This window comes from Aythya ferina, assembly GCF_964211825.1.
Source record: "Aythya ferina genome assembly, contig: HAP1_SCAFFOLD_29, whole genome shotgun sequence".
NCBI classification, from domain to species: Eukaryota; Metazoa; Chordata; class Aves; order Anseriformes; family Anatidae; genus Aythya; species Aythya ferina.
In genome coordinates, this window is record NW_028181463.1 from 3,265,750 (window position 1) to 3,290,408 (window position 24,659).

Below are 24,659 nucleotides of genomic sequence, written 5' to 3' on the forward strand. Positions count from 1 at the left end.
ACGCACACCTCAGAACAGAAACTGCACCAACATCATTTTGTGGTCCTCTCAGGTTTTATCCTAGCTGATCTTTACGAGCTGCAAGCCCCCTGATGCCCAGTGCTGGGAGACATCCCTGTTTTTGGGAGGTCTCTGCCAGCTTGAGGTGAGCACAGATCATTTGCAATGAGCAGGAGCTGCCTCGTCTGCAGGCAGAGCTGCAGCACAGGAGGGTCTGCTGAGTGTCCGTCTGTCCCTTCCTGGCCTTGCCTCCCCTGGCAGCAGCACGCTGGCATTCCTCCTGGCTTCTCCAGCTGGCCGTGCTGCTGCTGGTCTTGTTCCCAGGCTGGCTGGGGATGGGGGTTTCACATGCCCATGGCATGAGTCCTCAGTGTGCCTGGGGGAAAAGGAGTAGGGGGACAGGATGAGGCATCTGGAGATGGACACTTTGAGCCTGGATTCCTCTGCTCTCAGCAGGGTCTTTGCTCTTTTCAATCAAACATTTGAGTACAACTTTCCTGCAACACTTACAGGGCATCTGAGACCGTACTTGATGGACAGACTGGCTGTCCTCCCTAAAGAACACTGTGCACTAAAGTGACAGTCCCTTTTTCTCTGATAATGATCTGCAAGGATTCCCTTTGAGTCCAGTAGAAATAGCCAGGATCGGTGGCTTGGAAACATTCCTCAGGAGTGGTGGGACAGCTGAAACAAAAAACTCAAAAAACAAAAATTTAAAATAAAATTTAAAAAAGCCTCCACAATTCTACCTTGCAGTTTGGTGAACTGGGAGCAACACTGGGGAAAACCTCTTTGAGATCAGGAGGGAAGAGAAACTGACATTTCCCCATGTTCCTCTTCACCTCTTGCTGTAGGACAGGACTGGCTCCTGCATAGCCCACAGTAGAGCCCCCTGTTCCAAGAGACAGCCTCAGGCAGAATGAATCAGGATGTATGAAAGGGATCTGCCAAATGTCTGCCAGAAAGTGCACAATATAGGTGATGATTTTAAATGAGAAATTGAATTAATTTCCCTCTGATACATTTCTTGTACTTTATTACTCTCATCCTCTTCTTTGTTCAGGACCACATCTCAAAAAACGCAGATGTCCAACAGAAGCACCATCACTGAGTTCCTGCTGCTGGCATTTGCAGACACGCGCGAGCTGCAGCTCCTGCACTTCGCGCTCTTCCTGGGCATCTACCTGGCTGCCCTCCTGGGCAACGGCCTCATCCTCAGCGCCATAGCCTGCCACCACCGCCTCCACACCCCCATGTACTTCTTCCTCCTCAACCTCGCCTTCCTCGACCTGGGCTGCATCTCCACCACTCTGCCCAAAGCCATGGCCAATGCCCTCTGGGACACCAGGGCCATCTCCTATCAAGGCTGTGCTGCACAGGTCTTTTTCTTTCTCTTCTTCATATCAGCAGAGTATTATAACCTTACTATCATGGCCTATGACCGCTACGTTGCCATCTGCAAGCCCCTGCACTATGGGAGCCTCGTGGGCAGCAGAGCTTGTGCCCAGATGGCAGCAGCTGCCTGGGGCAGTGGCTTTCTCAATGCTGTCCTGCACACGGCCAACACATTTTCCCTTCCCCTCTGCCAAGGCAATGCTGTGGACCAGTTCTTCTGTGAAATCCCCCACATCCTCAAGCTCTCCTGCTCAGATTCCTATCTCAGAGAAGTTTGGGCAGTTCTGTTTAGTATCTTTTTAGCATTTGGTTGTCTTGTTTTCATTGTGCTGTCCTATGTGCAGATCTTCAGGGCAGTGCTGAGGATGCCCTCTGAGCAGGGCCAGCACAAAGCCTTTTCCACATGCCTCCCTCACCTGGCTGTGGTCTCCCTCTTCATTAGCACTGGCATATTTTCCTACCTGAAGCCCCCCTCCATTTTCTCTCCATCCCTGGACCTGGTCGTTGCACTTCTGTACTCAGTGGTGCCTCCAGCCCTAAACCCCCTCATCTACAGCATGAGGAACCAGGAGCTCAAGGACGCAGTGAGGAAACTGTTTCCATACATTCTTCTTAAGCATCCATGATGTGTTCAGAAAATGTATTTTTAATAATATGCAAATAATTTGATTTACATTATATCATATCATTTTTATCGTTACTAGTGTTTTCATAACATTATCATTAATAAGAATCCCAAGAGAAATCAAAGTGTATTTGGGAAAATGACACAATTTTTTACATTGGTTTTCTTTGTTAGTATTTGAACAATATTTCATTTTGTTTTTAATAATCTCATTCTTACCATTCAGAATTTTACATCTTTTGTAAGGTTTGACCACATCATCTATTGCACATACAGAACCGGGCTTCCTTGATAGATAAAGACAAGAAAGAACTCAGTGGAAATTCATTGGTTTCAGTTTCCTTCTCTTCCTATCTCCTCTGGAGCTGGGGGAGCAGTCCCAGCATCCAGGAGGGGCTCAGGGCCAAGAGCTCAGCTGCCACAGGTAGGAGCAGTGTATTTGGATTAGACCTTGAGGATCTAGGTGACAGTCCTGTCCCCTCTATATCAGAGCTGGCACAAAGCCTTTTCCACGTGCCTCCCTCACCTGACCATGGAGTCTGTCTCCCTCAGGCCTGTCATCATTGCCTGCCTGAAGCCCTCCTCCATCTCCTCCCCATCTCTGGACCTGGTGGTGGCAGTTCTGTACTCAGTGGTCCCTCCAGCAGAGCACATCCTCATCTGTAGAATGAGGAGCCAGGAGCTCGAGCATGCCCTGTGGATATAGATCACTAGATGTGTCTTGGATACAAGAAATTTTTGATCTGCTTCTGCACATGTCTTATAATGCAAATAATTGGCTTAATACCAGTATACCTGTTTTGTTTTGTTTTGTTTTGTGGTTGTGTTTGTGCATATTCTTATTACATTAATTCAGCTAATGAACACCCATTAAAATGAAATGGATGTACCTGTTGAATATAGCTCATAGACTCTGTGCATGTGAAGCCATGCTCTCTGTGAATTTAACCTTAAGGAAGTTAAGATTTAACTACCGTTTTTGTCTGACATCTTTCCTCTGAGGCCAGGCCTGGCTCTGCAGGGGCAATGCCCGTGTGCAGGGGTGCAGAGGAAAAGAGTCCCATCCCAGCAGCACGGCCAGGGAGCACCAGCGCTTGGGGCATGCAGAGCTGCTCTCTTGCCACTGATGCCCTGTCCTGCTGAGCCCTGCTGGTGGGGTCAGGCCCGGCTGCTCGTGCAGCTTGGTGCCAGTGCTGCTGTGGGGCTGTGCTGGGACTGCAGGCAGGGACAGGCAGTGGGCACAGCAGTGGCACAGCTGGCCTCCACTGCAGCACTTCCCTCCTAGGGGGGGATCTCCTCCGAGGTGGACTGACCAGACCTCAAGTGCTCAGTCTGCTGTGAGCAGGCAGAGGACAGCTCTGCCGCCCCAGGACACTGGGCACCACAGCCCCCTCGCTCTGCAGAGCAACACTGCTAACTGGGGCTGGAGCTTAGAGGGTGCTTCCCCTGAGTGTCTTCTAGACTGGCTTCCGGCTTCTGGATGTGAGTGTGATCTTCACTGTGCACAAGGAGCTGAGAGACCACCAACAGGCACGGGGCTGGAACATTGCCTGCAAGGTCCCTCCTGCCCTAGCACCTCCCAGGACTGGCACGGAACTGGCTCCTGTGTCTCAGAGAGCCTGGGAGCCCAGCAGGTGTGCCATGGGCTTGGAGGATCACAACCAGATCACTTCTACCTGGGCAGGTCCTGACCCAAAAAGGGGGTGTTTTCTAGGTGTGGTATTATAAGCTCAGTGGTGCGTCAGAAGCACTAAGTCCAGCAGGAAGTGAAAGGCTATTGAAGGGCCTGTGAGTTGACTGCTTTCTGAATTAGCTGACAGGTCACCCTTGACTCCTGGCTGGGACGTGTGCCTTTAGGCTCACATCTGCCAGTGTCCATGGTAGGGCAGCAGAAGGCACTTGCTGTGCATGTAGTTTCTGAGATTGGTTCTTTCTAAGTACCTGGTAGGCCTCATAGAGGAAGAGGTCTTGGGTAGGGGTTGTCATGTCAGAGGTGTCAGCTTTTGCCTGAAGTCATCCTTTAGGACTGCTTTCAGTTTTCTACACAGAGGGGGCCACTGCCTCGAAGACGCCTGGGGCAAACTGAACCATGCATGAGGGTTTGGAAAAAGATAGCCTGCGTGCACAGAAGCCATTTCGTATCTAAAAGTTGGAGGCAGGAAACAAAATTTTGGGGTGGTACAAGAACTGCTGGGCACATTGTGCAGGGTTTACCTACAGCCTGTGTGTTCTTTTCCATCCTGACTTAGGTGCCATATCAGTCTCAAGAAAGGAGTAGCCAACAGATGTGAGGCAGATACTTTGAGATCATGAAAGCCATCAGAAAGCTGCCCCTAAGAAGATGACTGATATGGGGAAGTCAGGAGAAGCCTGGCCAGGAGAGATGTGAGATTTGAGGGAGGAAAGAGGAGCTTGGCCAGCAGAAATTAATGATTTCTGTGAGGTTAGAACATTCAGGCAATGTTGATTCTGCTGTAACACTGACTTAAAATAGTCATGTAAAGCCCTTCCCCTATTTTAACCAGTGACATTAATCCCCAAACCTAAATGCTACCCCACATCCTGACAGGAATCCACTATTCTTATGCCTGACCTCAAAGTATCCCTTCAAGCCAAAACACAGCCTATAGCCATTTGCCTTTATAGGTACCGAGGGGGCTAGAGAAAGCTCAGCTATACCTCATCATTTTCTGCCCCAGCAGGAGCAATGTGACTGTGGCAGGGACTTTGAGGTCACTTCTGTCTCTGCACTTGATAGGGCAGCAGCAGGAACGTGTCACAGAAAGGGACTGTGAGGTAACTTGTGTCTGTAGCTGGCAGGTCACCCTTGACATAGACCTGGGAGCTGCACTTTTGGGCTGACATCTGGCAGTGGCCCTGCTAGGCCAGCACAAGGCACCTACTTGGCATGCTGACTGGGGGATCCCCTCTGCCTCCAGACCCAGGAGGACCCAGACAGAAAGAAGGCCCCCAGATGGGTTGTCCTGTCCCTCCTGCTTGAGTCCATGACTGGGCAGCAGCAGGCACAAGGCTTGGCTGTGTCTAGCCAAGTAGCTGCAAGGCCAGCAGTAGGCCCCTGGCTTGGAAGCTGCTGCTGAGATGACTTGTGTCTGGTTGGCCGACTGGATGCAAGAAGGCTGGCGGGTTGGGATGCCTACTTCAAGAGTGGTTTCCTACCTGATGGAGCTTTCTGTGCTAGTAGAAAACAACAGGAGAGAAAAAAAGTGCCACAAAGTGTTCCATGGAAGGCTGGCACTTGTCACAAGAAGGGAGAAATGTCTCTCAAAGGGTCATGCTGTGGTGCCAGAGGTCACCCTCTGATGAGACCCTGGCTTTGTGTTTCAGTGAAGAGCTGGTGAGGGTTGACAAGACATCGGTGAAAGCAAGGCATGAAAGCAAGATGCTGAACTGAGATGGATGTCTCAAGACTTCAAGAAAATAGGGCAATGTGTGGGACAGCAATGGAAAGCCTGCAAAGGAGAAGGCAGAGGGTGCTAGCAAGAATGGAAGGTCCCAACAGCCCTGAGGTTTTTGTCCTCTTGACTAGAGCTTAGGAGGAGAGATGTTATATTCATTGTGATGGGGTCTCATGGATTCCTTACAACCATGTGCAGCAGCTAAGAGGCTTCACACCACTGTTGTTCTCATGGCATTACACTGCCCACTACTTCCCACAGACCCCAGGAAGAGCCTTGAGACAGATGTAGGGGTGCAGGGTCTCCCCTCCCACTTCCAGGGGTCAGGCCTTGGCTCTTCTGCATCACCAAAACCAACCAAGACTTCCCTCAGCACAGTGCTTTGCCTGTCTGTAATCATGGCCTCCAATTATCTGCCCTAACAAGGCCCTGGGGAGGCTTTGTTAGTAACAGCCCTCAGTGGGGCCCATTAATACTCCAAGTCACTTTAACTTTTCCTTCTGACTTTACTTTCTCTAGCAGTTGCATCATTCTCCTCTCAGTACCTGAGCTTCATAGACTCAGCACCACAATACACCATGGAACTCTTTAAATGCAGAAATTCCTAACATCTCCTCCATAGTTTTCTTCAAGCCTTCACGCCTTGTGCAGCTAATTGCAGAGTTTGCATGACGTAGTTAAGGGAAAAGATTGCACAAAGCACATAATAAAAATATTTTCTTGATTCAAAGGCTGAATGTTGTTGCATTTCAGTTTGGAGCATCATTCTTCTATTGCTATTGATCCAGGGTGACTTCTTTGGAGACCTCCATAGGGAGGAAAAGCAAAGTCTGGAGGTCTGACACCTCCACTGCCAGCAGTGGTCTTTGTCCCTGTAACTGCAGCCCAGCCCAGCACATGAAACCCTTTCTAAGACAAGTCAGGGGTTCCTTGGGAAAAAATTAAAGTAATAAATAAAATAAAATAAAATAAAATAAAATAAAATAAAATAAAATAAAATAAAATAAAATAAAATAAAATAAAATAAATAAAATTTGATATGATCATTGGGATCTGAGAAATTTTAAATTAATCTTAGTAGACAACTGGACATCCATGGACTATCTTGGGTCATCTGAGGGAAACTGAGGGTGAAAAATAAATCATAGAATCATAGAATCATAGAATATCCTGAGTTGGAAGGGACCCTTAAGGATCATCAAGTCCAACTCTTGACACCGCACAGGTCTACCCAAAAGTTCAGACCATGTGCCTAAGTGCACAGTCCAATCTCTTCTTAAATTCAGACAGGCTCGGTGCAGTGACCACTTCCCTGGGGAGCCTGTTCCAGTGTGCAACCACCCTCTCTGTGAAGAACCCCCTCCTGACGTCCAGCCTAAATTTCCCCTGCCTCAGCTTAACCCCGTTCCCGCGGGTCCTGTCACTAGTGTTAATGGAGAAAAGGTTTCCTGCCTCTCGACACCCCCTTACAAGGAAGTTGTAGACTGTGATGAGGTCTCCCCTCAGCCTCCTCTTCTCCAGGCTGAACAGGCCCAGTGACCTCAGCCGTTCTTCGTACGTCTTCCCCTCCAGGCCTTTCACCATCTTCGTAGCCCTCCTCTGGACACTCTCCAACAGTTTCATGTCCTTTTTATACTGTGGTGCCCAGAACTGCACACAGTACTCAAGGTGAGGCTGCACCAGCGCAGAGTAGAGCGGGACAATCACCTCCCTTGACCTACTAGCGATGCCGTGCTTGATGCACCCCAGGACATGGTTGGCCCTCCTGGCTGCCAGGGCACACTGCTGGCTCATATTCAACTTGCTGTCTACCACGACCCCCAGATCCCTCTCTTCTAGGCTGCTCTCCAACGTCTCATCGCCCAGTCTGTACGTGCAGCCAGGGTTTCCCCGTCCCAGGTGCAGGACCCGGCACTTGCTCTTATTGAACTTCATGCAGTTGGTGATCGCCCAGCTCTCCAACCTATCCATATCCCTCTGCAAGGCCTAATAAAGAAAATATATCATTATTGGATGTAGCTGTACCCATGAGCTTGGCCGCTTTTGGGAAATTGTCCCCTTCCAGCCACACAAACCTAAATAGAGTAATGTGAAAAGAGCTGTCCAGTCAATAGAGTAGGGCAAAATTCTACTTCCTGTGCTATAGATGCAGAAAGCAAAAAGAATTGCATTGTGCCTGACACTACTCCGGGACGTGTCACCCAGGTCAGGCAACTTTACCTTAGTGCTGACAAGTCCATCACTAAACCATGCTGCCAAGCTCTACATCTACACCTTGGCTCTCCAGTCAATGACCCAGCTCATGGATGGCAATCAGGGAGTCTCGGTTAGCGCGACGCTGCCTCAGGTGCGCCACCATGGTAGCCATTGGCACCTGCTGTTCTTCAGCCCTCAGCAAACCCCCAACAGAAGGATTCTGTGGAAGGCCAAGCAAGGTAGACAACTGTTTCATGTCCTTTGTCTCCAAGACAGCTCTGGTTGATGGTTGATATAACGAAGGCGGACATGTGGGGGTGTGGCCATCGGGGTTGGCAAGCCCCATGGTTGATGATACCTTCAGACTCTTAAGGATGAGGCCATCAGCAATGTAAAAGAGTTTAGAGGGAACATAGAAGGGTGAGGACCTGTAACCCCGGTCATGGAACTTTACCTAGGTAATGACAAGTCCATCACTAAACCGTGCTACCAAGCTCTACATTGACATCATGTCAGATGTTCATGTGTGCAGGCAGACAGTTCAGCCTTCGTGTGATTGTGTGCTCTCTGACAAGACAGCAGCATCAGGAGCTGCAGGAAAGTATGGATAATGCAGGACAAACCAGTTGAATGGAATTGCAGTACAGAGTCACAGAAGGGTAGGCGATGGAAGGCTGCCAGGTTGCACCTTTTCTGTGCTTCCTTCTCATGCATGCTCTCAGTTTCTCTGGAGCTGTGTCCTAAATGTTATGGGGCTGTACAGGGACAAATATAGAAGGGCCAAAGCCCAGCTGGAGCTCAATCCGTCCGTTACTGTGAAAGACAGTGGATTTGAAAGTCAGGTTGTTTTGAAAGGAAAGAAACTCCTACCCAGAGAAGAAAAGAGGAAGAAGGAGATGAGGCAGGCTATTCTGATGTTAGGCCATTGTGGGAACAGGAGGGCAAAGAGGAAGGGATCCTAAGAGCATCAGTAACCACACGATCCCTATCCCAGGGTGAGCTATGAGATGTGTGAAAAGATTTCAGACTTCGTCCAGGGAGCACATTGTCACCTGGCTGCTCCAGTGCTGGGATAACGGGGCCAGTAGCCTGGACTTAGAGGGCAGGGAAGCCAAGCAGCTGGGATCCCCCTGTAGAGAAGGGATGATTGACAGAGGGATTGGAAAAGTAGCACATAGCATCACCCTCTGAAGGTGACACTTGTCAAGCATCAAGGAAAGGTTTCCTTTCAAGGAAGATCTTCTATGTCAACCAGGCAAGTGGACCGCCACAGAGAGGCGTATCTGGTACCTGAGGGAAAGCACTGAGTCTGGCTGGGGTAGAGTTAACTTTCCTCTCAGTGGCCCAAACAGTGTTGTGCTTGGCACTTTTTTCTAGAACAGCCCTGATATCATCCCACTGTTTGGTCTGTTGCTGAGCAATACTGGCACATCAAGTCTACCTCCAAATCCCCCACAGCCAGTAGGGTGCAGATAGGCAGGAAGTGGGAAGGGGACATCACCAGGACAGCTGACCTAAACCAACCACAGGGATATTCCATACCATATGAGGTCACACTCAGCAACAAAAGGTGGGAAAGGGGAGGGAGAGAGGGGGCCTTCATTATGAAGACATCTATCCTTCCCTACAGCCACTACGTGTATGCAGGCCCTGCTTCCCAGAACATTACTGAGCATCACTCAGTGATGGGAAGTAGAGAATAATTATTATTTTTTAATTAAATGACCCTTTTCTTACAGAATCACAGAAATGTTGAGGTTGGAATGGACATGCAGACATCATCTAATCCAACACCCCTGCTCAAACAGGGCAGCCTGTTCCAGTGTGAGAAACCTCTCTGGGTGAGAAAACCTCTCTGGGCAGTCTATTCCAGTGCTCTGTCACCCAGACAGTGAAGTTCTTCCTCATTTGGTGATGCAACCTCCTGTGGTTAAATTTGTACCCATTACCCCTTGTCCTATCACTGGCCACCACTAAGAAGAGTTTGGCACCATTCTCTTTACGTTGTCCCCTCAGGTATTTGTAGAGGTTGATAAGATCCCTTCTCAATCTCCTCTTCTCTGGGCTAAACAGGCCCAGCGTGCTTAGTCTTTCCTCAGAGGACAGATGCTCAAATCCCTTAATCACCTTCCTGGCTCTGTGCTGGACCCTCTCTAGACATTCTATGCCCCTCCTGTACTGGGGAGCCCCGAACTGCACACACTATTCCAGGTGTGGCCTCACCAGATCTGCATAAAGGGGGAGGATCACCTCTCTCAACCTGCTGTCCACACTCCTCTTGATTCAGGCTAGGATCCCATTGGATGGGATTGAGATGCTCCAATCCCTTAATCACCTTCCTTTGGCCCTTCTAATTTAGATCTGCACAGCCCCATAAAATTCAGCACAAAGCTCCAGACAAACTAAGAGCATGCATGAGAAGGAAGCACAGAAGAGGTAGAACCTGGCAGCCTTCCATCCCCTACCCTTCTGTGACTCTGTGCTGCAATGCTATTCAGCTGGTTACTCCTGCATTATCCAAACTTTCCTACAGCTCCCGATGCTGCGATCTTGTCAGAGACAGGACAATCACATGAAGGTGGAACTGTTTGCCTGCAGACAATAGCTGTTAACAGAATGGAGCATCAATGTGGGTGAACAAGGAGAAAATACAGGATTTTGCCTACAGAAACCTCTTGGCATTTACAAGGAGAAGAGCTTAGTCCTGCACCGGAGAAAGAGGAACCCCACACATCAGGGCAGACTGGGACCCTGCTAAGTGAGCAGTGGCCAGGAGGAGGAGGGCCTGGGCACCACAAGGGATGCCATACGAGCAGTGGTGCCTGCTCACCAGGAACCAGGGCAGCTTCCTACAGAGCTGCCTTACGAGGAGCATGGCCACCAAGAAGATTTGAGTTATCAGACTCAGCTGAGATCTATAAGAGACCACCAACAGAAGGGACTGCAGCCAGCAGGGAAAGAGTTGCATCTATGAGAGTCCTTAGGAAAGGCTGCTGTGGAAAGGATTAAGGGCTGTGACAAGACTGAGAGTGCCAGCAGGACCCAGGTCTTTGTGCCCATGGCTAGGTTGTCTACCACTGAGGCCTGTGAGGAGACAGCTGATCGTTAAAGCACCAGGGCCTCATTTCCTCCTCGCCCTCAACCATGAAGCAGGCAGGGGTCGTACCATTCTCCTGCACTTGGCCATGCACATCCCCATCTCCTACTGCCCCACAAAGAGCCCTGAGCAACTGGTCAAGGGAAAGGATCTCCCTTCCCAAGTGCTTGAGGTCAAGGTCTGGCCCTGGAGCTTGGTGACACACATCCAGTTTTCCTACACATCAGTGTCACTTTCACATTGCCTTTGTCTTCTTGTCCTCACTGCCTCCAGGGTTCTGCTCTAACGAGCTCCAAGGGAGGCTGTGTCAGTGCTGGCCCTCAGGGGGACACTGAAGGAAACTTGCCTCTGACTTGGACTTCTGGAGAGATGTCTTCAATTGTCTCTGAGTGCCTGAGGTTCATGGGCTCATCAGCAAAGCCCCCAGAGGGGTGATTGCAGTGCCTTGGGCTGGTGCTGTGCTGCTGAGCTGGGCCGGGCTCGTGGGACAGAGAGAGCTCATGGCAAGAGGGCCCTGGTGCAGAGAGACAGCTGTGCCCAGGAGCAGCTCCTCTGCACAGCGCAGCAGGGCTGGGGGCTCTGACCACAGGCACCCAGGCAGAAAGGTATTCCAGACAGACTGGAGGGTGTGGGAAGAGGAGAGCTCAGTGCAGGAGAAACCTTAACAGCTCTGCCCACGGTAAGTCTCTGGCTGCAGGACAGTGCAGGGCAGGTTCCTGGAAGGGGCTCCTGGTTGCGGGGCATCTCTGCCTGGCCAGGAGCTGCCAGGATGCCTCTCGTGGCTTGTGTGGTGTGGAGGAGAAGGTGCTGCCTGGCAGCCTTGGACAGAGGAAGGGCAAGGCAGGGTCTGCCTGCAAAGAGAAGAGAGGGTCTGCCTGGCTGGGTTTGCACAGGTGATGGAGCTTCCTGTTGCGTTTAAACGAGACATGAACACATCAGTGATGAACCTGAGAGTATCCCTTCCCTTCTCTCTGATTACAGGCTGCACCAGGACTTTTCTGAGCTGTTCTTTAGGAGCTGCAGACAGGGAGATGTCCCCGGAGCTGTCCCCATCCCCAGGAGGTTTCTGCAGGGCAGAGCTGGGCACACAGCGGGTGGGATGGAGGCTGTGAGCATGGATGGGAGGAGCCGTGGGGACAGAGAAAGAGCTGCTGGCAGGACAGCTGCAGGCAGCAGGGACATGGGCAGGCAGTGAGAGGGAGCTGCTCCCTCCCTGCCATCCCCTGCAGTGCAGGCGCCTTCCTTGCAGCAGCCCCTGGTCTCCTCTCTTCCCCTCACAGCTTCTGTCACGGCATGTATAACCTGGGGGGCTGAGAATATGGGGTGTCTGAACCCTAAATCTCTGTGTCAGTAGACACATTTGCTGCAGACCCCCTCTACCTTCCTCTGTGGAAGAAGGCACAGAATAAGAGAATCATAAAATATCCTGAGTTGGAAGAGACCCACAGGGATCATCGAGTCCAACTCCTGGCTCCACAGAGGTCTTACCCCCAAACTTCTACCATATGACCAGGAGCATATTCCAAACTCTTCTTACACTCCAGAGCTCTTGTCCCTCTGCTGTCTGTGCAGGGCAGATGACACAGGTCTATGAGAACAGGTGGTACCTCACCGACACCGCAGCCTCTGCACTGGGTTGGGTCCGCCCTGCCTGCCCATGCCTGCTTCTCTCCCTTGCCCAGGGTGCCAGCTGGTGGTGCCTGATTCTGACAGGGAGTGCTGTGCACGAAGGGTGAAGCAGGAGGAGATGCTCCCTGTTTTCTCCAGCCAGACACTCATGATCCACCTGCTGGTTTTGTCTCCTGGGTATTGAACAGGGAAGATGCACACAGAGTCACACAGCCAAACACCACTCACTCAGCAGAGGGAGCCACTGCCCAGGAACCTTCCCTCTTGGAACCTCGAATGGAGCAGAGTAGGCTCATTGGGAGCTGCTGGGCAGAGGAGGCTGCAGTGTACAGGACACTCAGCAAGCAGAAAGCAGGGCTCCAGACAGGGAGAGACACAAAGATCCTCTTAGAAAGAGGGAATGTAAGATTTTAATTGGGGATTAACTGATTTTTGCTCACAGTCATTACTCATAACACACCGTCTCACTCTCTAAATATGTTTTGTTTCTCATTTCGCAGTCTCCTTGACCAAAGTAAGCAAATGTCCAACATCAGCTCACTGAGCGAGTTCCTCCTGCTGGCATTCGCAGACACGCGCGAGCTGCAGCTCCTGCACTTTGCGCTCTTCCTGGGCATCTACCTGGCTGCCCTCCTGGGCAACGGCCTCATCCTCAGCGCCATAGCCTGCCACCACCGCCTCCACACCCCCATGTACTTCTTCCTCCTCAACTTCGCCTTCCTTGACCTTGGATCCATCTCCACCACTCTGCCCAAAGCCATGGCCAATGCCCTCTGGGACACCAGGGCCATCTCCTATCAAGGATGTGCTGCACAGGTTTTCTTTTTGGTCTTCTTGATTGTAGCAGAGTGTTATCTCCTCACCATCATGTCATACGACCGCTACGTTGCCATCTGCAAGCCCCTGCATTACGGGAGCCTCCTGGGCAGCAGAGCTTGTGCCCAGATGGCAGCAGCTGCCTGGGGCAGTGGCTTTCTCAATGCTGTCCTGCACATTGCCAACACATTTTCCCTGCCCTTCTGCCAAGGCATTGTTGTGGACCAGTTCTTCTGTGAAATTCCCCACATCCTCAAGCTCTCCTGCTCAGATGCCTACCTCAGGGAAGTTGGGACACTTGTCTTTAGTGTTTCTTTAGCATTTGGTTGTTTTGTTTTCATTGTTTTCTCCTATGTGCAGATCTTCAGGGCAGTGCTGAGCATTCCCTCTGAGCAGGGCAAGCACAAAGCCTTTTCCACGTGCCTCCCTCACCTGGCCGTTTTCTCCCTCTTTATCAGCTCTGTCATGTTTGCCTACCTGAAGCCCCCTTCCATCTCCTCCCCATCCTTGGACATGGTGATGGCAGTTCTGTACTCGGTGGTGCCTCCAGCACTGAACCCCCTCATCTACAGTGTGAGGAACCAGGAGCTGAAAGCCACACTGAAGAAACTGATTCTATTTACTTAGCAATAAATTGGCTATCTCACTTTTCTAGTTTTACTCAAGTTAATCTCAGGCAATTTGTGACCTTTAGGTATAGCATTCTTTAAAATTCTCTTTGCACTTAGATGTTTGCTTTCATTCCTCTTTTCCAGATGACCATTCCTCTGTGTGACCCAGAGGCTTTCTCTGAATGTGTTTATCCCTAAATGACACCTGGCCTCTGTTCTGGTATCTTGTTAGTAAAATTAAATTGCTCATGCTTAGGGTTCTTCTTCCCAATCTGGAGTGCAGAAGACAATCAGGGAATGCCAGGCTGAATGTCTCGGTCTTTTACTGGGGATCCTCCTGGACACAGGGCCATGGGGGCACCGGATTTTGAGTGAGGGAGCGAGGGCTGGACTGAGTCGTCACTGGTGGATGCCCATTGCCCCTGGAGACCCTAAGTGGTCAAGAAGCAGCTTCCTGGGTTTGAAACGTGACAGGACTGGTGGCATCAAGGAGGTATTCTGAACCACCAGAATATCCTAAGGGTTCTCCTGGGACACTGTGTGCCTTATGTTGAGTGGGCAGTAAGTGGATCTTCACAGTAAAGCTAAGCCAAAGGATGGATTTTCTGATGGGAGCTCTGCAGTGCTAGGACACAGAACGGGGTCACAGCACAAAGGTCTCAGAGGGCTTCAGTGAACAAGTGGAAAGGGCCAAAAGACTGGGTGACCAGGCAAGGGCAGGGGGGTGAGGAGAGGTGGGCAGGGGCTGAGCTGGGCTGGGCAGTGCCCGGCAGAGGGCAACAGCAGCGTCAGGGAGCGGTGGCAGCATGCAGGGGAGGGCTTACAGCAGGGCTTGGTGCTGCAGAGCCAGGGAGCCCAGAGCTGCAGGGGCAGGGGAGAGGAGGCCGCTCTGGGCCCTTGCTGGCCTGGGCAGAGCAGGAAGGGGGCCCAGGGCATTCGTCCCCTCCCTGCAGCCTGTCAGCACGTCTGCTGAGGGCCAGAGCGTCTGCTGCAGGGGCAGGGAGCTCAGCATGGCCCTTGCAGCCCCCTGCCCTGGGCCTGCCTCTGCCCTTGGGCTCAGCCCCGGCCTTGGCTCTGCTGGCAGGAGCGCTCTTGGCATGCGCTTCCTGGCCTCCCTTCGCCTGCGCACAGCTGCTGCCCACTCCGGCTGCTGCCACAAATGTTTCCTCACCAGCAGCACCACCCCTTGGGCTGCTTCTCCTGGCCTCCCCCACCCCACTGCCTTGTTTCCTTGTCTCTTCTGGGCCCCATATCCTGCACCAAAATGCATCCCTTGGCTTTCAGCACCCTCTCCCCTGCCGTGGTGGGACATGTTTCCATTGGGCCGTCTACCAGACACGGTAATAAATACTATGAGCAGGACTAGAAGGGTCCTTTTTCCAGCCAGGGGAAGGCGGGGAGGAAAGGGACAATTTGGTTTACTGGACTGTGTATATTTAATGGCCTGCCACAACAGACCCACAAATGTGTCAGGCTCCTCTGGACCACAGAATACCCTAATGCCATCAAGCTAGAAAGAGGTAGAACCCACCTGTATTTATGGACTGACAGGGGCATCCCAAGAGATAACTGTACTGGAGTCTACCTTGCTTGGCCTTCCACAGAATCCTTCTGTTGGGGGTTTGCTGAGGGCTGAAGAACAGCAGGTGCCAATGGCTACCGTGGTGGCGCACCTGAGGTAGCGTCATGTTAACCGAGACTCCCTGATTGCCGTCCATGAGCTGGGTCATCAACTGGAGAGCCAAGGTGTAGGTGTAGAGCTTGGGAGCGTGGTTATGTGATGGACTTGTCAGCACTAAGGTAAAGTTGCCTGACCTGGGTGACACGTCCCAGAGTAGTGTCAGGCACAATGCAATTCTTTTTGCCTTCTGCATCTATAGCACAGGATGTAGGACTTTCCCCTACTCTATTGACTGGGCAGGTCTTTTCAGTTTACTCAATGTAGGTTTCTTTGTCTGGAAGGGGACAATTTCCCCAGTGAGGCCAATCTCATGGGTACAGCTACAGCCAATGAAGATATATTTCCTTTAATTTTCTTCCTGAGTTTTCCACAGAAGACCCAATAGACACTATGGATGTCCACATGTGTACTGAGATTCAGGCTGAATTTCTCAGGATCCAATGGTCATTTCAAATTTATTTTATTTTATTTTATTTTATTTTATTTTATTTTATTTTATTTTAGGTTTCATTTTATTTTATTTTATTTTATTTTATTTTATTTTATTTTATTTTATTTTATTTTATTTTATTGTATACTTTAATTCTTTCCCAAGGAATCCCTGACTTGTCTTAGAAAGGGTTTCATGTTCTGGGCTGGGCTGCACTTACAGGGACAAAGACCACTGCTGGCAGTGGAGGTGTCAGACCAGGAGGCTCTGCTTTTCCTCCCGATGGAGTCCTCCAAAGAAATCACCCTGGATGAATAGCAATAGGAGAATGATGCTCAAAACTGAAATGCAACAAAATTCAGCCTTTGAAATAAGAAAATATTTTTATTATGTGCTTTGTGAAATCTTTTCCCTTAAAAACGCCATAAAAGCTCTGCAATTAGCTGCACAAGTCATGAAGGCTTGAAGAATACTATCGAAGAGATGTTAGGAGTTTCTGCATTTTAATGATTTCCATGGTGTATTTTGGTGCTCAGTCGATGAAGTTCAGGTACTGAGAGGAGAATGATGCAACTGCGAGAGAAAGTAAAGTCAGAAGGAAAAGTTGAAGTGACTTGGAGTATTAATGGGCCCCACTGAGGGCTGTTACTAACAAAGCCTCCCCAGAAACACATTAGGGCAGATAACTGCAGGCCATGACTGCAGACAGGAAAAGGCACTGTGCTGAGAAAAGTCTTTGTTTGTTTTGGTGATACAGAAGAGCCAAGGTCTGGCCCCAGCCTCTGGAACAGGAGATCCTGCACCACCACGTCTGGCTTGTTATAAATTAGACCACACAATTTACTGGTCTATTGAAATTATTTTATTAATCAAGTAAGCAGACACAAGCAAAACAGCGCTGGGCGGCTGGGGAGTCTCCGCTCCGCAACAGCACGCAACTTCCCTTTCCAGTGTTGCTGTTTTATAGCAGTTGAATTCCGGCTTATCAGGACTTGTTGAACTGGCTGAGGCTGCGCAGTCTATTGTTGAGAGGGGGGGTCGTTATTCCTCTGCTTCGTGTTCAGGTGGGGGTAGTGAAGCAGCAAAAAGGATGTCTTGTGGTAAGGAATTTCACAGAGTCTGGTTTAACTCAAGGATGTTCACCCAACACCCCCTCCTGCTTCCTCCCTTATCAAGGCACTTAAATTTTACAACCTTTTCTCCCCAGCAGATTCTCCAAATTCCTCAAAGACAATGAACAAACCCCCACTAATTTATCACACCCTGGAAGGTTGGAACTGGCCACAAGGAGGAAGAAATGTCCTTCAAGGGGTTGTGCTGTAGTGCCAGAGGTCACCCTCTGATCAGACCATGGCTTTGTGTTTCAAGGAACAGCTGGTGAGGGTTGACGAGACATGGGTTAAAGCAAGGGATGAGAGCAAAGTGGTGAACAGTGGTGTCTGCAGACTTCAAGGCAATAGGGCAATGTGTGGGACAGCATTGGAAAACCTGCAGAGGAGAAGGCAGAGGGTGCTGGTAAAAAGGGAAGGTGCTAACAACCCTGAGATATTTGTCTCCTTTGCTGCAGCTTATGAGGAGAGATGTTATACTCATTGCAATGAGGCCTCATTAATTGCTTGCAACCCTGTACATCAGCTCAGAGGTGACATACCACTATTCTTCCCTTGGCATCACCCTGCCCACCACATCCCACAGATTCCAGCAAGAGCCTTGAGAAAGACTTGGGGATGCAGGATCTCCTGTTCCAGTGGCTGGGGCCAACCCTTGGCCCTTCGGCATCACCAAAACCAACCAAGACTTTTCTCAGCATAGAGCTTTGCCTGTCTGTAACCGTGGCCTTCAAATATCTGCCTTAACAAGGCCCTGGGGAGGCTTTGTTAGTAATAGCCCTCAGTGGGGCCCATTAATATTCCAAGTCACTTCAACTCGTCCTTCTGACTTTACTTGCTCAAACGGTTACATCACTCTCTTCTCAGTACCTGAGCTTCATAGACTGAACACCGAAATACACCATGGAACTCATTAAAATGCAGAAAGTCCTAACATCTCTTCCATAGTTGTCTTCAAGCCTTCACGCCTTGTGCAGCTACTTGCAGAGCTTGCATGATGTAGTTAAGGATGAAGTTTTCAAAAAGCATCAAATATTTTTTTTTTCTTTTTCATTTAAAACGCTGAATTTTGTTGCATTTCAGTTTGGAGCATCATTCACCTATTGCTATTCATCCAGGGTGACTTATTTGCAGACCTGCATCAGGAGGAAAATCAGAGTCTGGAGGTCTGACACCTCATCTGCCAGCAGTGGTCTTTGTCCCTGTAGCTGCAGCAGGGCTCAGCACATGAAAACCTTTCAAAGATAATTCAAGGAAAAATAAAATAAAATAAAATAAAATAAAATAAAATAAAATAAAATAAAATAAAATAAAATAAAATAAAATAAAATAAAATAAAATAAAATAAAATAAAATAAAATTGAAATGACCATTGGATCCTGAGACATTCTAAATTAATCTTAGTAGACACCTGGACATCCATGGTTCTCTTGGGTCTTCTGTTGAAAACTCAGGAAGAAAACTAAAGAAAATATATCTTCAAGTGGCTGTAGCTGTACCCATGAGATTGGCCTCTTTGGGGAAATCGTCTCTTTCCAGCCACGGAAACCTAAATTGGGTAAAGTGAAAAGACCTGCCCAGTCAATGGAGTAGGGCAAAGTCCTACTTCCTGTGCTATAGATGCAGAAGGCAAAAAGAATTGCAATGTGCCTGACACTGCTCTGGGACGTGTCACCCAGGTCAGGCAACTTTACCTTAGTGCTGACAAGTCCATCACATAACCACGCTCCCAAGCTCTACACCTACACCTTGGCTCTCCAGTTGATGACCCAGCTCATGGATGGCAATCAGGGAGTCTCGGTTAACATGACGCTACCTCAGGTGCGCCACCACGGTAGCCATTGGCACCTGCTGTTCTTCAGCCCTCAGCAAACCCCCAACAGAAGGGTTCTGTGGAAGGCCAAGCAAGGTAGACAACTGTTTCATGTCCATTGTCTCCAAGGCAGCTCTGCCAAAGCTCCACCGGTGGTGCCCTCTTGGAACTTTGAAGTTCCCTCTCCTGAAGCCAGTCTTTGCTGTTGCTGGGCAAAGTTGTTTGACCAATGAAAAGTTGTTTTTGAAAAGGACTGCTGTGCGGCGAAGGGTATAAGAGGGGAGCCTGTCCTCAAGATGAAAAAAGGCATCCCGACATAATGAAAAAGGAATGAACAGGGACAGGTTAGCAGAGTAGAGACCAGGACAGGAACAGGCACATTGATCACCTCATAAAGATAGGTTTGGCCAAACTCAGCAAACCGCTCAGAGACACTCGTACAGAAAGTCGCTGGAAATGGGCGCACTGGAGCTGGGAAGAAGCTCAAGCTGAGAGAAGCCGAGCTGCGCACACAACTGCCCCTCGCTGGTAAGCAGCTGCGCATTATGGGGAATCATACGTCCTTAGAAACAAAGACTGTCCTGCTAACCTTACAGCTTATTCTCCTTCTTAACAACCAGACAGTTTATGATCCTGAAATATGGAACCAAATTGATGTCAAGATTGATGTCAAGGTGTGGGAATCTGCAACTAAAAATGACAAGGTTGCAGTGGGACTGCTCAGCACCTGGCAAGCAGTCTCTGAGGCCTTAAAGAGCCATGTGGGACCACAGTCAGACACGTGTGGTTTGCCAGACAGTGAGGGAGCTGCAGGCTCATCCACCAATCCTTCTACTACACCATCGCCCCCGCCCCCACCACTACTGCCATTGCAGGCCTTTGCTGTTATGCCCCCTGGTGACATGCCTTTTGACCCAGGCCCTATTGGCCTTGAAGAGGAGATGGATATGTTTTTCTTCGATCTGGGAAGAATAGGATACATAAGGCCAGAAGGCCAAGTTCCTAGCAAGACATGTTGTTCCCACAACTAGCCCTGGAACTCTCCGGTGTTTGTAATCAAGAAAAAGAGTGGAAAATGGAGACTGTTAAGTCATGGAAGATATGGGAGCACTTCAACCAGGATTACCAACTCCAACTATGCTCCCCCATTCACGGACTTTAACAGTAATAGATTTAAAGGATTGTTTGTTACCGTTTCTGATTGTACATATGTATAGGCATATATAAAAGCAATGTTCTGTACGTTTAGAAAGTTCGATCTTCGTATGTGCATCTTGGTAGAGCATAGACTCCCCAGACACCCAGCACTGTTTACTTGCCTTTTATAAATATTACTAAATTCAGATTGAGTAAGACTTCATTTATAACAGGTGCTTTTGCCATTCCTTCCCAGTTAGACTCACTTCAGCCTCCAGTGCAGTTATCTCTTGGGCTGCCCCTGTCACTCCAGAAATACAGGTGGGTTTTACCTCTTTACAGCTTGATGGCATTAGGGTACTCTGTGCACTGGTGTCTAGTAGAGCCTCATACATTTGTGGGTCTGATGTGCCAGGCCATTAAATATACCTAGTCCAGTAAACCTGATTGTCCCTTTCCTCTGTGCCCCCGCCTTGGCTGGAAGGAGGACCCCTCTAGTCCTGCTCATGGTATTCATTGCTGTGTCTGGTAGATGGTGCACTGGAAAGCATGTCCCATCATGGCAGGGGAGACGTCACTGAGAGCCAAGGAATGCAATTCGGTGCAGGAGTTGGGGCCCACCAGAGACAAGGAGTCAAGGCAGTTGGGTGGGGGAGGCCAGCAGAAGCAACCCAAGGGGTGGTGCTGCTTGTGAGGACACGTTTGTGGCAGCAGCCTGAGTGGGCAGCAGCTGTGCGCAGGCCAGGGGAGGCCAGGAAGCGCGTGCCAAGAGCGCTCCTGCCAGCACAGACAAGGCCGGGGCTGAGGCCAAGGGCAGAGGCAGGCCCAGGGCAGGGGGCTGCAAGGGCCATGCTGAGCTCCCTGCCCCTGCAGCAGCTGCCCTGGCCCTCGGCCTCCTCTCCCCTGCCCCTGCAGCTCTGGGCTCCCTTTGCACAGCCCTGGCTCTGCAGCACCAAGCCCTGCTGGGAGCCCTCCCCTGCATGCTGCCACTGCTCCCTGACGCTGCTGTTGCCCTCTGCCGGGCACTGCCCAGCCCAGCCCAGCCCCTGCCCACCTCTCCCCACCTCCCTGCCCTCTCCCCAGCCAAGCCCAGCAGCCCAGACTGTGCTGTCCCCAGGGCAGTGCCCACCACAGGCTGCTGCAGGGCTCTGGGCACGGCCACCACAGCCCCAGCCCCTTGCTAGGCACCGCAGCTGCTGCCTCAAAGGCAGCTCTGGGCCTCCCCAGCAGTCCCTGCGCTGGGGCCAGACCCGGCTCAAGAGATGGAGGTCTGTGAAGCTGCAGGAGCCCTGCTTTCTTGCCTGGCAGATCCCCAGCACACAGTGCCTGTGCCCCGCAGGGGCAGCCCCGCTCCCCAGGCCAGCACAAGAGGCCTGGCCCAGCCACAGAGCAGCTCCACATTCCTCTCCAGCATGTTATTTGCCATCAGACTAAGCACAACCGGGACAGTTCCAGGCCAGTCAAGGCCAGTTATTGTTTGCTGAGCCATGGCCAGCCAAGAAGGGAACTCCCTGTCCAGCACTACACTGAGCACTCTGAAATTCTGATCCACAGTGAAGGCCAGAAAAGCAAGAGGTCCGTTCATGCAGCAGTTCCTTGGGTATATTCCTTCCACCAGCTTTGGAAGAGCTGTGCAATGAAAGAGATGCCACTGTACAGACAGCAAGATACATGAGATCTGAAGACTTAGTTGAATGTGAAAGCACAAGAGAACAATGAGGAAGCCAAAGGGAGTAGCAGTGACAAGACCACGTCCTGCTGCTGGCCATGGCCATGGCTCCAGGGAAGCAGCAGCCCCAACCCGAAGGCAGCAGAGAGGCAGAGCCCAGCGGGCGGTGAGCCTCTTGGCCCTGAGCCCCTCCTGCATGCTGGGGCTGCTCCCCCAGAATCAGAGGAGATGGGAAGAGAGGGATACTGAGTCCAATGAATTTATGCTGTCTTCTTTATTGTCTGTACTTACAGAGGAAGCCTAGTTCAATATGATTGATTAGAAGACATAGTCAAAGTAAATAAATTACTTAATAAATTAAAACAATGTCAAAAGTTATGAAAATAATCAAAATGAAAAATGAAATGAAAATCTCTTGTCAGTTACTTAAAATAGAATGGTAGCATTTAAAGGATTATTATTGTTATTACAATATGATAATAATACTAAGTACAAAAAATGATATGATACAAATAACAATAATGTTAACAGCACTGATGCTTAAGAAGCACATATAGAAACAGTTTCCTCACTGCAACCTTGAGCTCCTGCTTCCTCATGCTGTAGATGAGGGGGTTCACTGCTGGAGGTGCCACTGAGTACAAAAGTGACACCACCAAGTCCAGAGATGGGGAAGAGATGGAAGCTGGCTTCAGGTAGGCAAACATGGAAGTGCTGAGAAAGAGGAAGGCCATGGCCAGGTGAGGGAGGCACGTGGAAAAGGCTTTGTGCTGGCCCTGTTCAGAGGGCATCCTCAGCATTGCCCTGAAGATTTGCACATAGGACAGCACAATGAAAACAAAAGAACCAAAGGCTAAAGAAATACTAAAACACAAGTGCCCCAACAAGTGCTCCCCCAGCTGCTGAGGGGATAGGAAGAGGTGGCAGCTCAGACCAATGAATTTCTTCTGGATTCTTTATTGTGTTTACCTACACAGGAAGCCTGGTTCTATAGGTAAATCTTTAACAAGTAGGAGGTTAAGATTAATATTATTTATATCTGAAACAATAGCTAGTGAAAATAACAACACAGACAAATAAAAAGAAAAAAAAATGTATCTTAAAGTTTTCAAAAAATAGGTGTTTCTGATTATAAGCTTATTGTTATAGTCAACGAAGCTGAAGAATATGTATTCAATCAGTGTCCTCACTGCAACCGTTAGTTCCAGGTTCCTCATGTTTTAGATGAGTGGGTTCACTGCTGGAGGCACTGGCGATGGGAAGAGACTGTGGTAGAGACTAATGAAATAGTCCCAGTTTCTTTATTGTCTTTATTTAAACAAGAATAATGATTGTAAAGTTATTTGAAATTATTGACTTCATAATAATAATAATAAAATAATAATTAGGAGGCTTAGAATAACATTAAATCAAAGCAACCAATTATAGGAAATAATAACAAAGAAAATTACTTTCAAGAATTTGCACTAAGAGTGTTTGTTTGCAGAAATCCTATTACCATTTTACGCACATTATTAATGCTGAAGGAAGAGGTATAAAATATTTTCCTCACTGCATGTTTGAGCTGCTGGTTCCTCATGCTGTAAATGAGGGGATTCACTGCTGGAGGCAACACTGAGTATAGAACAGCCATCAGCAGGTCCAGGGATGGGGAAGAGATGGAGGGGGGCTTCAGGTAGGCAAATATGGCAGTGCTGACAAACAGGGAGACCACGGCCAGGTGAGGGAGGCACATGGAAAAGGCTTTGTGCCGGGCCTGCTCAGAGGGCATCCTCAGCACTGCCCTGAAGATCTGCACATAGGAGAAAACAATGAAAACAAAACAACCAATGACTAAAGAAATACTAAACAAAAGTGCCCCGACTTCCCTGAGGTAGGCATCTGAGCAGGAGAGCTTGATGATCTAGGGAATTTGACAAAAGAATTGGTCAACAGAGTTGCCTTGGCAGAGGGGAAGGGAAAATGTGTTGGCCGTGTGCAGGACAGCATTGAGAAAGCCACTGCCCCAGGCAGCTGCTGCCATCTGGGCACAAGCTCTGCTGCTCAGGAGGCTCCCGTAGTGCAGGGGCTTGCAGATGGCAACGTAGCGGTCGTAGGCCATGATGGTGAGAAGGGAAAACTCTGAGCCAAAGAAGAAGACAAAAAAGAGAACTTGAGCAGCACATCCTTGATAGGAGATGGCCCTGGTGTCCCAGAGGGCATTGGCCATGGCTTTGGGCAGAGTGGTGGAGATGCAGCCCAGGTCAAGGAGGGCGAGGTTGAGGAGGAAGAAGTACATGGGGGTGTGGAGGTGGTGGTGGCAGGCTATGGCGCTGAGGATGAGGCCATTGCCCAGGAGGGCAGCCAGGTAGATGCCCAGGAAGAGCGCGAAGTGCAGGAGCTGCAGCTCGCGTGTGTCTGCGAATGCCAGCAGCAGGAACTCACTCACTGAGCTGATGTTGGGCATTTGTTGACATTGAACACAGTTGTCTGTTGAAGAGGAGAAGGCAGAACAATGTTAGTTCACACTTCTCTGAGGGAGACTTATTGCAAGTCTTAGAGCACCCTCCAGCCTGAGCATCTCTCTTTTCAGAAGAACCTTTCTGCAGCTCTCTTACTTGAGCTCCAGCTGGTGCTGGCTGAGAGTGCACTGGGAGCAGGGGCTGCTGTAGACTGCAGAGGAGTCCTTGCTGCTGTAGAAAAGAAAGAAATCAGGAACTTGGGGGAAGCTCAAGTTCTGTTCACTGGTCAGATCAATGAGCTTTTCAGTGTTATTTCAAACAACTCCTCTGAATGCAGTTACACAGGCCACTGCCCACAAGTCGTGTTCTATTCTACCCTGTGTTTGCTGTCTTTGAGCCGCAGGACCATCCAGCTCTGGAGTTTCCTTGAGAAGAAACTGGAGACAACTGAGAGCAGAGAAGCCCCAGTCCAAGTGCAGCTGGACAGAAACCTCACCTGAGGTGAAGTTCTCACACAGACAGAGCTTGGAAGCATCCCTGTCTGAGCTCTACCTCCTCTTCTACCCCCATCTGCCCCACAGCCCATGGGCTGCA

The 24,659-nt window shown here is 49.8% G+C and overlaps 2 protein-coding genes and 1 pseudogene across 3 annotated transcripts; 2 read left to right on the forward strand and 1 right to left on the reverse strand.

Annotated features, from left to right (window-relative positions):
• Nucleotides 1-1,085: 1,085 nt before the first annotated feature.
• Nucleotides 1,086-12,867, forward strand: LOC311427873 (olfactory receptor 14I1-like; the record flags this gene model as incomplete). Its single annotated transcript, XM_084539463.1, has 3 exons — nucleotides 1,086-1,379; nucleotides 1,740-1,979; nucleotides 12,859-12,867. The coding sequence occupies 3 exons, from the start codon at nucleotides 1,086-1,088 to the stop codon at nucleotides 12,865-12,867; spliced, it is 543 nt and encodes a 180-aa protein (XP_084395589.1).
• A 13-nt stretch (nucleotides 12,868-12,880) lies between these two features.
• LOC311427874 (olfactory receptor 14C36-like) lies at nucleotides 12,881-13,801 on the forward strand (the record flags this gene model as incomplete). The annotated part of the gene is made up of 1 exon (XM_084539464.1): nucleotides 12,881-13,801. The coding sequence occupies one exon, from the start codon at nucleotides 12,881-12,883 to the stop codon at nucleotides 13,799-13,801; it is 921 nt and encodes a 306-aa protein (XP_084395590.1).
• Nucleotides 13,802-23,077: 9,276 nt separating this feature from the next.
• Nucleotides 23,078-24,070, reverse strand: LOC311427875 (olfactory receptor 14C36-like; annotated as a pseudogene). Its single transcript has one exon. The product of its transcript is annotated as an olfactory receptor 14C36-like (transcript).
• Between the last annotated feature and the right edge of the window lie 589 nt (nucleotides 24,071-24,659).